Below are 15,161 nucleotides of genomic sequence, written 5' to 3'. Positions count from 1 at the left end.
GGCACTCAGCCTGCTGTGGAGACAGCTACAAACAGCTACAATTATTTAAAGCCAGTAAGATAACTGCTTTAACTAAATACTACACGGAACAAGAGGAGCGTCGCGTGGGGGGAGCCAGGAAAGGCCTCACACAGAAACAGCAGTGAAACTTACTCCGCATCCACACTCAGGCAGAGGAGACAGAATTACTATCTGGGGAGTTAGGAGAACACTGCTGATACACATCTAGCTCCCAGAAAGCTAAAACCACTGCCTCCCACACCACACAGGGGCACTGATACTTAAAGTACTCAAGGGCACTCTGTGAATGAGCCCACAACACAGCCTCTCGAGAGACCGCAAAGTGCCAGTATCAAACAGCCCTCACTGGCAAGAGTTTCATCTGAATGGTACCGACGATGTCACACTCGGAAACAATACTCAGGGCAGTTTTTGTGATTTCGATGCTACTGACTTTTCATTCCAGTCCTCTTGCCCATTTGGATTACAGCTGATCAAATTGCAGCGTCAGAACAACAGCCCTCCGGAGATGAATAACCTGTTTACTGCATTTGTTACCAAATGATAAGGAAGAGGGAAGAGAGCAGGTGTCTGGTTCCATCAAAGGCTTGGTGATGGGTTGGAAACGGTCCTGCCTGCAGGGAAGAACAGGAAAAGCACCCCTGGGAACGAACATTTCGCTCAGGAAGGCCCTGAAGGTGGCCTTTTTCAGGGAGCAAAGCTAGAGTTCTTTGGCCATCTGATGATGCGTACACAAAAGAGTTGGGAAGACAATAATGAGTCAGAAAAGGTCACCACAGGACAAAATCTCTTAGCCTTTGCTGTTTCTCAACACATCAGCGATTCATTTGGTCCACAAACACAGCTCCAGCTTTCTAGAGCAACAGCCTTACCGATGGGAAAATTAATACTGACAGAACACTTGCTTGTGGTCTCAAGACAGGGGCCAGGGACTAGCGGCAGGACAGAGAAAGGCTCGAGAGCCCTTCCAGATAACCTGGATTTCTGAGAAGCAGCTGGGTCACCTCTGCTCTAAAACAGCTGAAAGACTGCTGGGACGCTCACTCCTGCTGCTGCACGCCACGTGACTTTGCACAAAGACGTCTCCTCCCCTCTCCTGCAAATGTGACTTCCGTGGACACGTTCACTGAACAACTTCTAGGGTCCAAGCAGAGCCTACCAATGGGGAGACCCACAGTGTAGGGGTGCGAGAGGACTGAGCCAGAAACAATGGGGAAGTGCCTGGTGCTCAGCATGTGCTCAGTAAACCCCGGGGGTCAGCAACCACATGGAGATCTGCCAGTCTCCTCTGAAAAGGAGAGGGGCTTTTGTGTTTAAAACTCCCGAAGTGAAGTTTTCTGTTAACCAGTTTATTTTTAACAGAAAGGATACTATATGCTTATGCTTTAAAATTCAAAAAAGTATGGAAAACATACAAGGAGACATCTTCTAGCCACTGTAGACCCCGACTGCTTAAGCATTCCCTCCACGAGGTAAGCAGTATTCCCTACAACCACCTTCTTTCTTGGTGTCGGCCAGCAACAGTCTATGCATAATCAAGCACATGATGTGTGTGGGTGGCTGTACAGACCTACTTCTACCTCCCACTTTCCCCACGCATGGGAACATACCACCTATACTTTTCTGCATGTTGTCTTTTTTTTTTTTAACTTAAGCATATACCCTGGAGAGCACCCCTTCTTAGTAAAATGACCTACTATTTTAAACAATGGCCCAGTATTCCACTCTAAGAATATACCATAATTAACTCAATCGGTCTCCTACCAACAATACATTTCAGCTGCTTCCAGGGTCTTGCTGTTACAAACAATGCTGAAATGAAGACACATTACATACATCTTCACATAGACCTTGTGTGACCATAAGAAAGATAGGCTTTATAAGATAAGATCTTTGAAGAAAAATTTAGGGCCATGCAATTAGAAATAGCATAGGACCAAACTGCCCTTCAAAGACCCTGAGCTCAGGGGAGTCTGGGTGGCTCAGTCAGTTGCATGTCCCACTCTTGATTTCCGCTCTGGTCATGATCGCAGGGTCGTGGGATTGAGCCCCACATGGGGATCCACACTCCCCAGGGAGTCTGCTTGGGGATTCTCTCCCTCTCCCCCGCCCTCCCTGCTGCTCGCCCATGCTGTTTCTCTCTCTAAAATTAGTAAATCTTTTTTAAAAAATCCCAAAGATGCTGTACTCATTTTCACTGTCACCCATAGTGTGAAATATATGTCACTTTCCCCACCCACATTCACAAAATGTTGTTTTGTTTTTTAATTTTTTAAAAAAATTTTATTTATTTGAGAGAGACAGAACGAACAGGGAGAGGAACAGTGGGAGAAGAAGAGGAAGAAGCAGACTCCACACTGAACAGGGAGCCTGATGTGGGGCTAGATCCCAGCACCCCAGGATCATGACTTGAGCCAAAGGCAGACGCTTAACTGACCAAGCCATCCAGGTGCCCTGTTCCATTTTTTTTTTTTAAACACAAGGGATGAAAGGGGGCCAGAGCTCCACTCTTGTCCCACTATCTCTCCGTGCCCCTGTGATATCAAACATGACATTATGACTTCCCGTAAGTTCATGCACAAGCCGGAAATCACAGGTTAAAAACAGCATGCGCATCAGAACCACTAGTGTCCTGAAGCCGGCTCACACCAACTCAAGAGAGCTGAATGGGCACATCTCCCAATTCTGGGTTCAGGAACGGCAGATGGGTAGCTTGCATGGTTTTATACCACAGAAATCAGCAAATGCTACAAAGCAAGGGTTCTTCCCCTCTACCCCAGGGAGACCTTGGCCAAACGTAGCAGCACATCAGCGCAAACTACAGTGGAAATGAGCCTCTGCCATCTCTCTTTGACTATTTCTTCCCTTAGTAAGGCCACAGATTCTTGTGACTTGGTCACAGATTCCTGGAACCTAAGGACTGGAGGAGATGTGAAGGGACATCACATTACTGTGACATCTTTCGTTTTCTTCGCTGTGTCTTGGGATACTGCCTCCCCCTGGCCTGTCTGTTTAGACATAAGCAATCTCGTCTCATTTTCTCTTCTTTATTTCTTTACCATTCTTGTGCATTCCCATCTCCTTCTGGTTAGTGCTTATTTTGGAGGATACTCTCTGGGATAGTAATGGCACACGCAGACTCTAGACTACACGAGGAACCCCGGGGTCAAATCCCAGCTCCACCCTTACCCGCCGACCTTGGGCAAGGGCACAAACCACCACGCCCCAGCTTCCTCATCCATCAAATACACATGATACTGCTCATGCCTTCCTTCTCACTTCCTTCTAAGGATTAAATGAGTTCATGTACATACACAGCATAGCGCCCAGCACACACTAAGGACTTAATAAATGTCAACTAATACCACTGTCTCCCAGCTCACTAATTACTTCTTTGGCTGTGTCTAATGTGTCAGTTAATCCTTCACTGGATTTTAATTTGGATGACCGTTTTTCATTTGAATTTGGCCACCCTTCAAATCAACCTATTCTTTTTCATCTTTCTTTACGTTTTCCTTAATATCATCTTCAGTCATTCATTATTTTAAGTATGCCATTTTATAGTCTCTTTTAGATCGTTCTATTACTTCTGGCTTGAAGCAGTTCATATCCTGGATAGCTCGTATTATTTACCTGTGAACTCATCCCCAGAAGCTCTTTCTTTCTGTGGGAGTCCTGTTAGGTCTCCCTTTTGTTGAATATCCTTATGGGGTGATTTTGTGTTTGCACTGGGAATTTCCAGGGCACTGAACCAGCTTTTTTTCTTCTTTTTTTTTTTTTTTTAAGATTTTATTTATTTATTTGACAGACAGAAATCACAAGCAGGCAGAGAGGCAGGCGGGGGGGGGGGGGAGCAGACTCCCCGCCGAGCAGAGAGCCCAACTCGGAACCCGATCCTAAGACCCTGAGATCATGACCTGAGCCGAAGGCAGAGGCCCAACCCACTGAGCCACCCAGGCACCCTTCAGCTTTTATGTTCATTTTTCAGCTGGGGAGGTCTCATAATCTCATACACAGTAACAGTGCAGATTCCAAAACTACATACGGTTTTTAATCTCTTGCTGACACTTTTCCACTCAAGGCAAGCGTCCTCTCTATTTTGCCGAGCAGTGAAGTTTTTCTAGCTTCTCTCCATGAAGAAGTGTGACAGTTATGGTTCCCAGGGCTCAATTCCACCTTGGGCCCGGTTTCATTTTAGACCCACTGTGGCATTAAAATTGGAACACCCGGACTCTATGGCCTTCTCCTGGGTACAGAAGCCCCACAGGCAGTCATGGCTTCAGCCCACATAACCATTTGGCTTAATTTTCTCTCTCCGTTTCTTGCACTTGCAGACTTCGCTTTCTGATGAGCTCCCTAGATGCAAATCTTCTATTTCAGCCCACTCTGCGTTCATATCAGAACAGACGCACAAATCAGTGCAGTCTGCCACAATGGCAGAATGTTCAGGTCTCCAGGTCTAATAGAACAACCTACCCCGGGCTTGAGCTCTGTCCACATCACAACGGCAGCTTACTCAAGGGTTACCTTCCAAAGTCAGCACGGATATGAAAACTGAAAGGAGTCAAAATTCTCCTGGACAATCGCACAGTAAGATCTCACAATGCAGACTGACAAGCCCTCTCCCAACACAGGTCCAACACAGGCGGTGTTCCTTCAGCACTGGATTTGGTTTCCTAGGTTGAACACCCAAAGAAAGAGCTGGCTTGGATTTCAGAGCTGGGTTGTAGGATAATTAAAATCTATAAATAAAAGAAATACCCTTGGTGGCACAAGATGCTCACACTCTAAAAAGCCATCGGAACAAAGAGTGACAGAAGGAACAGCAGATCTGTCTCTCATTCACACTCACTCCAAGAGAGATGCCTGTTGGGTAGAATGACAGGATCACCCACGCTATTCAAAGTGTTATTTTTATCTGTACTTTGTTTTTGTTGAATAAGTATATTTGGATCTAGATAAGTCTGAAGCAGGAATCCGTGCTAGGATGGATAAAGGACTTCCGTAGGTCAGAATAGTGGTTAGCCCTGGGGCAGCACTAACTGTGAAGGGGCGTGAGAGAATGTTCTGGAAAGATGGAAATACCGAATGCCCTATCTGGTGGGGACAAGATGGGTGGTATAGTAAGAATTCATCAAGGGGCCCCTGGCTGGCTCAGTCTGTGGAGCACGCGAATCTTGATCTTGGGTTTGTTAAGTCCGAGCCCCATGCTGGATACAGAGATTACTTAAAAATAAAAATCTTTAAAAAAAAAATGATTTGTGCATTTTACAATAAGTTATACCTCCATGAACATAAAAGTTACAAGCGTACAAGAGAGATTGATGCAAAGCATCCTGCTGCCTGATCTCTCTGATCTACAGCTAATGCTCTCCAGAGGCAAGCCAGCCAAGCGCAGGGCGGTGAGCAGACCAGGAAGACGAGGGGCCTAAGAGGCAGAAAACGGAAGAGCCGGTGGGGGTAGAAGGTACCAAGCTTCTCCAAGCTGGTGTTCCATGAGAGCCTCCCAGCAGTTAAGAGCCCTGGCTCCCACCCAGATTGCCCAGATGTGAATACCGTCTCTACCCCTGTTTGTGTCCACGCCAGATTCCTATTCTGAAGCCCAAGCTCCAGCGGGATGGTGTTAGGAGGTAGAGCTTTCAGGAGTGATTAGGTCCCGAAGACGGAGCCTCGTGAATGGGAGTTGCACCCTTGATGACAGAGCCTCCAGACAGCTCCCTCACACTTTCTGCCGCATGAGGTGATCGTGAAAAAACGGCCACCTGGGAACGAGGAAGAGGGCCCCACCAGACACCGCCTCTGCCAGCACCTTGATCTTGGTCTTGTCGGCCTCTAGAACTGTGAGAATCAATTTTCTACTGTTCGGTGCCCCCTAGTCTGTTATTGTTATAACAGCCCAGATGGACTGAGAAACCCCTTGCATTTGGAGTGAACTTGGGCAAGTTACTTCTTTTCTTTGAACCTCAACTCTCTCTTGAAATTTAAACAAGGTAATTCAGACAAAGCTCCTGGCACGAGATCAGCTCTTCAACAGTGCTCAATAAGTGTCAGCGATTATTACTGTTACTGGTCACAGGAGGCTGAGAATGTCTCCTGCCCTCCAAGGTTCTCATGGAAATCAATGATTTAACCTGATAACCTGGTAGTTTCTCTAAATATACATATGGTAAAATGAAAGCACATGGATTCTAATTTCAACGGAAACAGGAGGTTATTTCTACTGAACTGAAATCCATGTCCTGGCCTGATATTACCATCCACTTTCATTTTTCTTCACAGTGTAGTGGTGAAGAATACAGGCTCTGAGGCAGACGGCCATGGTCAAATCCACCGTTACTTACCAACTTGGTAACCTTGAACGAATAACTCAAACTCCAGGCCGCAGTTTCTTCTCCTGTAAAACAGAAGTATAGCAAGGGTTAAGCAAATAACAACAGACCTGAGCACATGGTAAGCCCCCAGGAAACGCTAGACACTATGAGTCTTCCCATATCAGAGAGAAGGTCTGGGAATAACAACTCCAAATTCCATTTCTTCAGACCATTAAAGTTTACAGAGCATGTTTCTCAAACATCCTTCTCATTTAACATTCAAAGTAGTTTTATGTATTACAAATAAAGAAGTGGAGATTTAAAAAAAAAAATGGAGATTCAGAGAAGTTAAGTAACTTGCTCATGGTTGCATAGCTGAGTAAAGAGCAAAGACCCAAACTGAAATCCTATGACTGACAGTGTGGCTGGACTGTGGGTCCTGGGGACCAAGAGTGGGGCCAGGCTGTCCTTCCAAATTCAAAATTCTAAGATAAAGGACGCTAGAACTCTGAGTTACAACAGCATACCTTGGTCCCAGCCCAACTTGAGTTTGATCTGGTCTGAATCATTCTATCCCTGAATCACTTCCTGTTTTAGGTTTCTTCTTGGCTGAGAAAGGAAAATAAATATGTACAGCACCCCATGCTTGTCACCCTCAACATCTCTTACAGCAGCAGAAACTTATGAATCAAAGGGCGTTTTCATAAAAACATAGTTAACCAACGTCCCATGGAGCACAGTCACCAGCACGAGCGCGAAGATGGGAGCAACGTCCATGGCATCTAGATGTCCTCATTATCGTGTGGAAGAGAACCGGAATGCCTTTTTTTTGGCCTTTATTTTGATTACAACTTTAGCTGCCTTAATGTGTTCTCTGTGCTTTTCACTGGGTACTGAACCACAGGAAACCACTCCACTGGCCGCGTTTTATTCACAGAAGGTTTGGGGGCAGAGCCTGATTGTGGCAGGAGGACGGCCCTGTCGGCTGATCATGTCAACCCCTTGTGCCCCCCGCCCCCCATCTCTCCTCTGGTTTCCCTGCACGGGTTTTCTTATTTCTGTTCCAGTTCTGTGTGAATGGTTTAAAATTCCATAAAAAAAATTTTTTTTTTAATACTTTTAAGTAGTTTCTACACCCAATGTGTGGCTCAAACTCACAACCTTGAGATCAAGAGTAACACACTCTGGACGCCTGGGTGGCTCAGCGTGTTGGGCCGCTGCCTTCGACTCAGGTCATGATCCCAGGGTCCTGGGATCGAGTCCCACGTAGGGCTCCTTGCTCAGCAGGGAGCCTGCCTCTCTGTCCGCCTCTGCCTGCCTCTCTGCCTGCTTGCGTGCTTTCTCTCTCTCTCTCTCTGACAAATAAATAAAATCTTAAAAAAAAAAAAAAAAAAGTAACACACTCTACCGACTGAGCCAGCCAGATGCCCCTAAAATGCCCTTTTAAATCATGATCACAGAACTGCTTGGTGTCCAAAGAAAGGGAATTTAAGAACCATCTAAGCATACTTATAAGCTCTATCCTTGAGTATGTGCAACACATGTCCCATGCCCTGTAGGGAAGTGTGTGCACACCACACATACACACACACATGCACACACACACACCACAACTACAGTTCTCTGGACCCCTCTCCCAATGTCTTCCAAGTACATAAAAAATTTTTTTTCTTTCTTTCAAATGTTTTGACTGGGTTTACAAAGTACAGAATGGAAGCAAGTTGTTTTCTTGGGGGAAATTGTTAGGGCCTTGGGAAAAAGGACCCCAAAAGCAGAAAAAGGGCACTAACTTTCAGAAAACCCTTTCTTTTTGTTTGTTTGTTTTAAGAAGACAAAGAGTAAGCTGACCATAGCATCACCTAGAGATAAACCCAGGAGACAGCAAGTAGCTCCCTCAGAAGGAAAGTGTCAAGGGTGACTTGTTTTCACTTCCATGATAGGGACTATGGCTCTAGAAACCAGATCTAATCTTGTCTCCTCTTTAGACTCACACATGGGCTTCAGCCCCTTCTCAGTCCCTCAGAGCTATGTGACTTTGAGTACGGCAGTGTAACCCTCTGAGCTCCCATAGCATCTGCTGTAAAGTAAGAACTCTCATTCTTTCAAGAACTATCTACGGAGCCCCTATGATGTGCCAAGCACGTGGCCGTGGAGATAATTCCAGGAGTTAAACCATCTCAGCCAGCCAGGAGCTCTCGTGGATTAGTGGACCAATGACAGGCAGACAACCAATTAGAGCAGAGTATGAGAAAGTACACAACAGTGATGAGGACGGTGTTAGGCAATCACAGAAATGGGTATTTAATTAACTCAGCGAGGGATGGCAAGCAGGGACTATGAGAAAGGCTTCTCCAAGGAGGTGGTATCTAAGCTGAAAACAAAAAGACAAGTTAGAATTTGCCCAGCCCAGGCAGGAGGGGATCCAAGCAGAATCGAAAGCACATGCAAAGGCCTGCAGGCTAATTTGCTGGTCCACGTGGTCAAGCACAGGCAGTGGGAAGAGAGATGTAGGATATCAGACCTGGTTATGTAAGCCAGGTGGGCTTGCCAGGGTATCCTGCCTGGACCAGGTGACCTCCCGAGGTTCCTTTGGCCCTAAGGGCTGTTTCTATGGTCTTCTGAGAGCCCGGTCCTCTTCCTGCCCCGACAGCCCTTTAATCAGCATGCAGAAGCCTCTGGGTCCATTCTAGGGCATCAGGGAAGTCCCAACCATCCCACGGGGGCTCTCCTCCTTCCTCTTTCTTTTCCCCTGAGGAGTGGCTGGGCAGAGTGACTCAAAGAGGGAGCTGTCTCCTCTCCTTGTCTTTTGTTTCTAAAAAAAACCACGCACAGCTCACACAGACAGTCTGCGTTCCCACCAACCCCCTTCTCCCACCCAGCCCCTGGCCTAGCTGAAGAAATGCTGGGACCCCCTGTGTCCCGCTCTGCCTCCTCCAGGACACTGGAAGCTATCTGAGGGCTGACATGGAGTTTGGTCATCCTATCGTGCCCAGCATCTGGGAATTCTGCCTGACACATAACAGGTCCCCGAAGATGCCTACAGAACCGAACAGATTTCCTCTCTCTGCAAAAGAGCCCATATCCAGATGCCCCCACTACCCCCCCCCCCCACCTCCAGCAGCTCTGAGCCGAGGGTGGAGACCTGAAGACCCAGAGCAGCCCCCTCAATGCTTCTCCCCCATGACTCTACAGGCGACACCAGGGTCCCAGAGTCATCCCACCTGGACAAGGACGATCCCCTGGTGACACAGCGAAGAACCCCAGGCCCAAAGGAGTGATTGAGTTGCCCCAGTTTTCTTGGCAGACTCACCACAACGCTTTCCAAAGGACACAACATTCTTAACTGGAAGGCTCTACCAGAAAACTGGTTTATTTTCAGGGATCGTGCTTAACATGGATGGAACTAATGGAAGCTTGTGTTGTTTCTCTCCACCAGTTACATCACACGACTCCCGGGGCTTTCGGAGCAGGATGAAAAATTCCCACTGAAGCAAATCGATCTGTGAAGATGACCATGAATCCTTTTAGGGACTTTTTAGGGACTGGATATGTTTCTGATTATGGATCATTTTTTAGGTTAACTCTCGGTGATGTGATCTCAGGCTCTAAGCATTTTTAAAGAAAAGCTGAACTCCCCACACCACTTAATTCCTTCATGTTTTTTCTTTTTTAATGTTTTGATGTTAAACAACTTGACTATGACATCAAAGACGACGTTTAAAGAAGCCATTTGGACCTATAATCCCTCCACCAGAAGAATTCCTCATAATTCTCTGCGCCCTCTTAAACTCTTTATTCACAGACCTGTACTCCGTGCCTATGTATTTCATTAAAAGGAATTACCTCTAGCGTAGAAGTCACCTAACCTCTTTGGTTTGTTTTTTTTTTTTTTTAAGTAAAAGATTAACTTGCCTAAGGTTTTTTGTTGTTTGTGTTTTTACTTAAAAAACACAAATCAAAAAACAACACCTTAGGCAAGTCACTGGCAAGATCCACGCCCCAGAGCACATCCCAGCAACAGATTCAGCACTGTAGGCCATTCTGGGTCTGAGATGTTTGGGGCCACATTTTCTGGCCCACGTCATTCAGCTGTGATGCTGACACTTCCCACCTTCTAGCTCGTAGGAAACAAAGGAAAACAGGTGTTTTTCTTATTCCACCTGGTGTAGCAAACGACCTGCAAGGTTCGCAATGACGGCTGGCTGCTGAAGAGTTTACGTCAGTATTTCCCTGTCGGTGAAAAAACATCTCCCAGAGCCCAACACAGACGTCCTCACCCCTGGCTTAGCCAGCGCTCGCGGGAGGGGGATGAAAGTTGTTTTTAAAAATCCTGCCCCTGGCTCCCAACCCTGTCCACTCCAAGTCTCTCTAGGGATGACACCCCAGCACCTCAGTGACTCTCGGCCTCCCCAGGCGACTCACCAAACGAGCAGGACCAGCTGGAATAACTCATTAGCCGAAGGAAACCCACGGGAAATCTTATCTGGAAGTGAAGCACTCCTCGTAATTAAATAAAATACAGACGTAAAAGTACCTAACGGTGCCTGTGACCCAGAGGATACCTAATAAATGTTAATTAAGCACACAAAAATAACTGAAATAATTACTCTTCCTCCTGAGTGAATTCATCTTGTAATTTGATTGGCTTGTTTATCACTTGCTGTTTTTTTTTTTTCCTTAGCCATGATTCATTCTATCCCTGGTAATAAAATCATAAACTTATACCCATAATCCTGTTCAATTATAAGAGCTCCGTAATATTTCCAACAACCCTTAATCACTTATTTAATAAAACTTCCCCTCAGAACAGTGGCTAATCTATACCAAACGCTCTGCTAATGTTAGCTATTTATAAGAATTATTATTATTCAGAATTCCTGATAAATCTTCCAAAGCACGCTGAAACTCCTCTTACAGTCTTCAAAGGACTTGACGATAACAGAAAAAAAATATATTAGGGCGATATTTTACAAACTTAGGAAAACAGACTTCAAAGCACATCAGTGCTTTTTGTAATTTTGTCAAGAAAAAAACTGTGATCATTGCACAGGTGCCTGGTTGATCAACCCAGAGAAAGTAGCCCAGAGAAAGCTCCTCGCTAAAGCTCCGCAGTTTCCATAGTTACTGGGAAATGCTTACAGTCTCTCGATCCCGCCTGCCTCCTGAGAGAGGAAGGTAAGATTCTCCCACAGATTCACATTACTCCTCAGTTCTGAGAAACCACAGGTCTTTTCTAAAAACGAGATCTAGGAGAGGGAGAAGCAGGCTCTCTGCTGAGCACGGAGCCCTATGTGGGGCCTGATCTGCTTGTGCTCTCTTGTTCTCCCTGTCAAGTAAATAGAAAAAAAATCTTTTAAAAAATTAAAAAAAAAAAAAAGAAGAAATATAATTGCTTAATCCAAACCACGAGCTTTTATTATGAAAACTTCCAAACCTCTGGCTTGCCCCGCTCGGCTGGGATGCCGGTCCTCATCTTCCACACGTTGTGCCAAGCACAGGAGACATCAACAGCTGTGCCTGGGGATTTGCTGTACCCAGGCCAGGATTCGCACAATTCAGGAGTCCCTCCTATTGCTTGTACCTGAGCTCACTGTATTTGGCCCTCCCTGTGCTTCCACCTCCAGACGTCTGCTGTGTCAAGTTTTAAACCAGCAGGACTTAAAACATACATCCCAAAAGAATCATGATGGGCACTGCTTTATATGCATGTTATATGTCAGGAAGAAGTACTGCGGTCTGATTGTGGGTTTTCCCCCCAGATTCACACACTGGAATCCTAACATCCCATGTGGCAGCCTTAGAAGGTGGGGCCTTGGATCACCTGGGTGGCTCAGTCACTAAGCGTCTGCCTTTGGCTCAGGTCATGATTCCAGAGTCCTGGGATCGAGCCCCACATTGGGTTCCCTGCTTGGTGTGAAGCCTGCTTCTCCTGTGTCAAATAAATAAATAAAATCTTAAAAAAAAAAAAAGAGGAAGACGGGGCCTTGGGAGGCCTCAGTGGCTCGGTCAATTAAGCATCTGTCTTCAGCTCATGTCATGATCCCGGAGTCCTAGGACTGAACCCCACATCAGGCCTTCCTCAGCTGGGAGTCTGCTTCTCCCTCTCCCTCTGCCCCTCCCCCTGCTTGTGGGTGCTAACTCTTTTGCTCTGGCTCTTTCTCTCTCAAATAAATAAAGAAAATCTTTTAAAAAAAAAAGGGGGGGGGTGAGGCCTTTAAGAAATGGTTGGGTCACAAAGGGTGAACCCTCAAGGATGGAACAAGTGGCCTTATATGAAAGAGGCCCCAGAGACCTCCCTCATCCCACCTGATGATACATGAGACGACTGTGATCCAGAAGCAGGCCCTCACCTGACTGTCACAGGTCAGGCAGCTTCACAGGGGCAAGAGAGATGGAGAGGACAACAGAGATGCCTCCCTGCGAGCCCTCACCCTCGGGGGAGCGTGCACCCTGGTGCCTGCAACAGCACGTGACGAGGGCTCTGACAGAGGCAGCCACGGGGTGATGAAGAACACAAGCACCGGGTCACAGAGGCAGAGCCAGACACCTGGCCTGAACGAGAACCAGAAACACAGAGGTAACATTCCGGGACAACAGTGTTAGGGAAGATCATATCGATCATTCCCTCAACTCTACCATCTGAACCCAAGACCCCATCCTACGCCATGTTTATAACCACCCAACGTTTGGCTCCTTTGGTGAGATCATAAGCACCTTGAAGGTGGTAGGCACTTGGGTTGGGAGCAGAAGTACTAATGTGGTTTCTCTACTCTTCAGTGTATATAGTACCACAGAGAGTTAGCCATTCCTATTTCCTGAACATGAAGACTTCCGGAACTCTCAATCTCTGTTACTACTCCTGTTGGTCAAGTACTGAATTACTTGTGTGAGTTGGTGGCGGGAAGGCTTCATGCAAGTGATTCCAGTTTATCTTGGCTGATTTGTTTCTGTTGTTGGAAAAAACTGCCATATCTGGAGCCCCCACTGCCACAGAGGATCCCCAGAGAACACACTCCCGGACTCACAACAGTGGGTGCCATCTTCTGCCCGACCTTTCCAGAACCATAAAGCATCAAAGATGCAGCCTGGAAATAAAAGCATTTGGAGAAGCCATCCGCCATGCTGGAGTTTCTAAAGTATTCCTTGATCCCTTCAGAATACCCCCTTTCCTATTCGCCAGGGTCTCCTTCGCTCTGCCAACCTGTATCATTATGACCTTGACAAGTAGGCAGTCCAGAAAGGCAGCTAACGTACTGGGGAGAGATGTCCTTGAAACACACTCCCAGGTGCTTAATTTCCTCATTATAATTAGCGCTAACTGGCTATGGAATTTTTTTTTTAAGGTTTTTTTTTTTTTTAATTTTATTTATTTATCAGAGAGAGGGAGAGAGCGAGCACAGACAGGCAGAGAAGCAGCAGAGGCAGAGGGAGAAGCAGGCTCCCCGCTGAGCAAGGAGCCCGATGTGGGACTCGATCCCAGGACCCTGGGATCATGACCTGAGCCGAAGGCAGGTGCTTAACCAACTGAGCCACCCAGGCGTCCCTGGCTATGGAAATTTTACATGACAACAGGACCTACTATCTTCAGCAGTACTGTTTTTATTTGCAAAACCAGACATAAGCCTCACCCCAAGAATGTACTTCAGATATTGAGGATTATAGAAGGTTCTGAACGCTTGTGCACACACACACACACATGCACGAAGTTACATATACATTGACTTTCTATAATCCTAATGCCACAGAACATACCAAACAATCCTAACTTCCAATGCACCTTCCCTACCCAGATGTGAACCCTACACATAATTTGGGATTCTTCTGAGAGAGCGTAACAGATTCTAGGGTCCACCACAAGTTTGCAAAAACTCTCCGGCTTTGCGTGGTAGGGAAGGGAGGTTGCCTGGGCGGCTCCGTTGGTTAAACGTCCAACTCTTGATCTTGGTTCAGGTCTTGATCTCAGGGTTGTTGAGTTCAAGCCCTGTGCTGGGTGCCACACCCAGTGTGGAAGCCTACCTTACAAATAAATAAATAAATAAATAAATATTCTCTAGCTTAGGTTACCGCCAGCCTCCCCCCCCCGCAAAAAGTAGCTTCATTTCACCTATTTAGTCATACTAGCCTCTGAAGGAATAGAGGCTTCACACACTGTCCCCCTGAAGTTGTCATCCTCTCTTGAAAGACCACGAAGTGTCACGGGAGCATACAATCCTCCCAGCCCCAGGCCTGGGATCTGGGGACACATGGCTGTTACACCAGGCATTTTCTGTCAAAGACAACAGTCAGCGATGGGACCTATTAATTACCATTTCTCTTGGCATCCCTTCTCCTAGAGCTACGGCCCATTTTCAGGATTACATTCTGCGAACAAGAGAGAAGACAAACATGGTGTCTCTACTTTCCCTCATCACAACCTCCCTGCTTACAGGGCACCCATGACCCCCATCTTCCCATGATCTATCCCTCACATATGTAACAATGTTCTTAATGAAGCTGTAGTACTTGCAACCCTGCATCCAAGTGATGAATTTGGACAAATCTTTAACCTTAAGAAATCTCCAATATTTTAGGGGAAGGGAAGAGACGACACAGGTGCTTAACACGTTAGTAAATATTCAAAATAAATATTTTGGAGCCTTAACCAATCATCTCTTTGATAACCTTAATTATCACTGTATATAGTATCCTAAGCGGTTGTGATTCTTTGTCGTTCCACAGAGCATTCGTGTAAGAAACGGAGGTGAAGCGGGACGCCTGAGTGGCTCAGTCGGTTAAGCTGCTGCCTCCGGCTCAGGTCATGATCCCAGGGTCCTGGGATCGAGTCCGGCA

At 46.4% G+C, this 15,161-nt stretch overlaps 1 protein-coding gene across 4 annotated transcripts in view; it reads right to left on the bottom strand.

Annotated features, from left to right (window-relative positions):
• CYRIB (CYFIP related Rac1 interactor B) overlaps positions 1-15,161 on the bottom strand; it is a 143,023-nt gene that overhangs the window by 95,989 nt on the left and 31,873 nt on the right. For 3 of the 4 annotated variants that reach the window (XM_059165623.1, XM_059165617.1, XM_059165622.1), the window contains one exon: positions 6,363-6,415. In XM_059165623.1, the coding sequence (XP_059021606.1) occupies positions 6,363-6,415 (53 nt within the window). Of the gene's footprint in view, positions 1-6,362; positions 6,416-15,161 lie in introns of those variants that run through there. The other variant, XM_059165620.1, reaches the window with a different exon arrangement.

This window comes from Mustela lutreola, chromosome 3 (genome assembly GCF_030435805.1).
Source record: "Mustela lutreola isolate mMusLut2 chromosome 3, mMusLut2.pri, whole genome shotgun sequence".
NCBI lineage: Eukaryota > Metazoa > Chordata > Mammalia > Carnivora > Mustelidae > Mustela > Mustela lutreola.
This window is presented reverse-complemented; position numbering and strand designations above follow the sequence as displayed.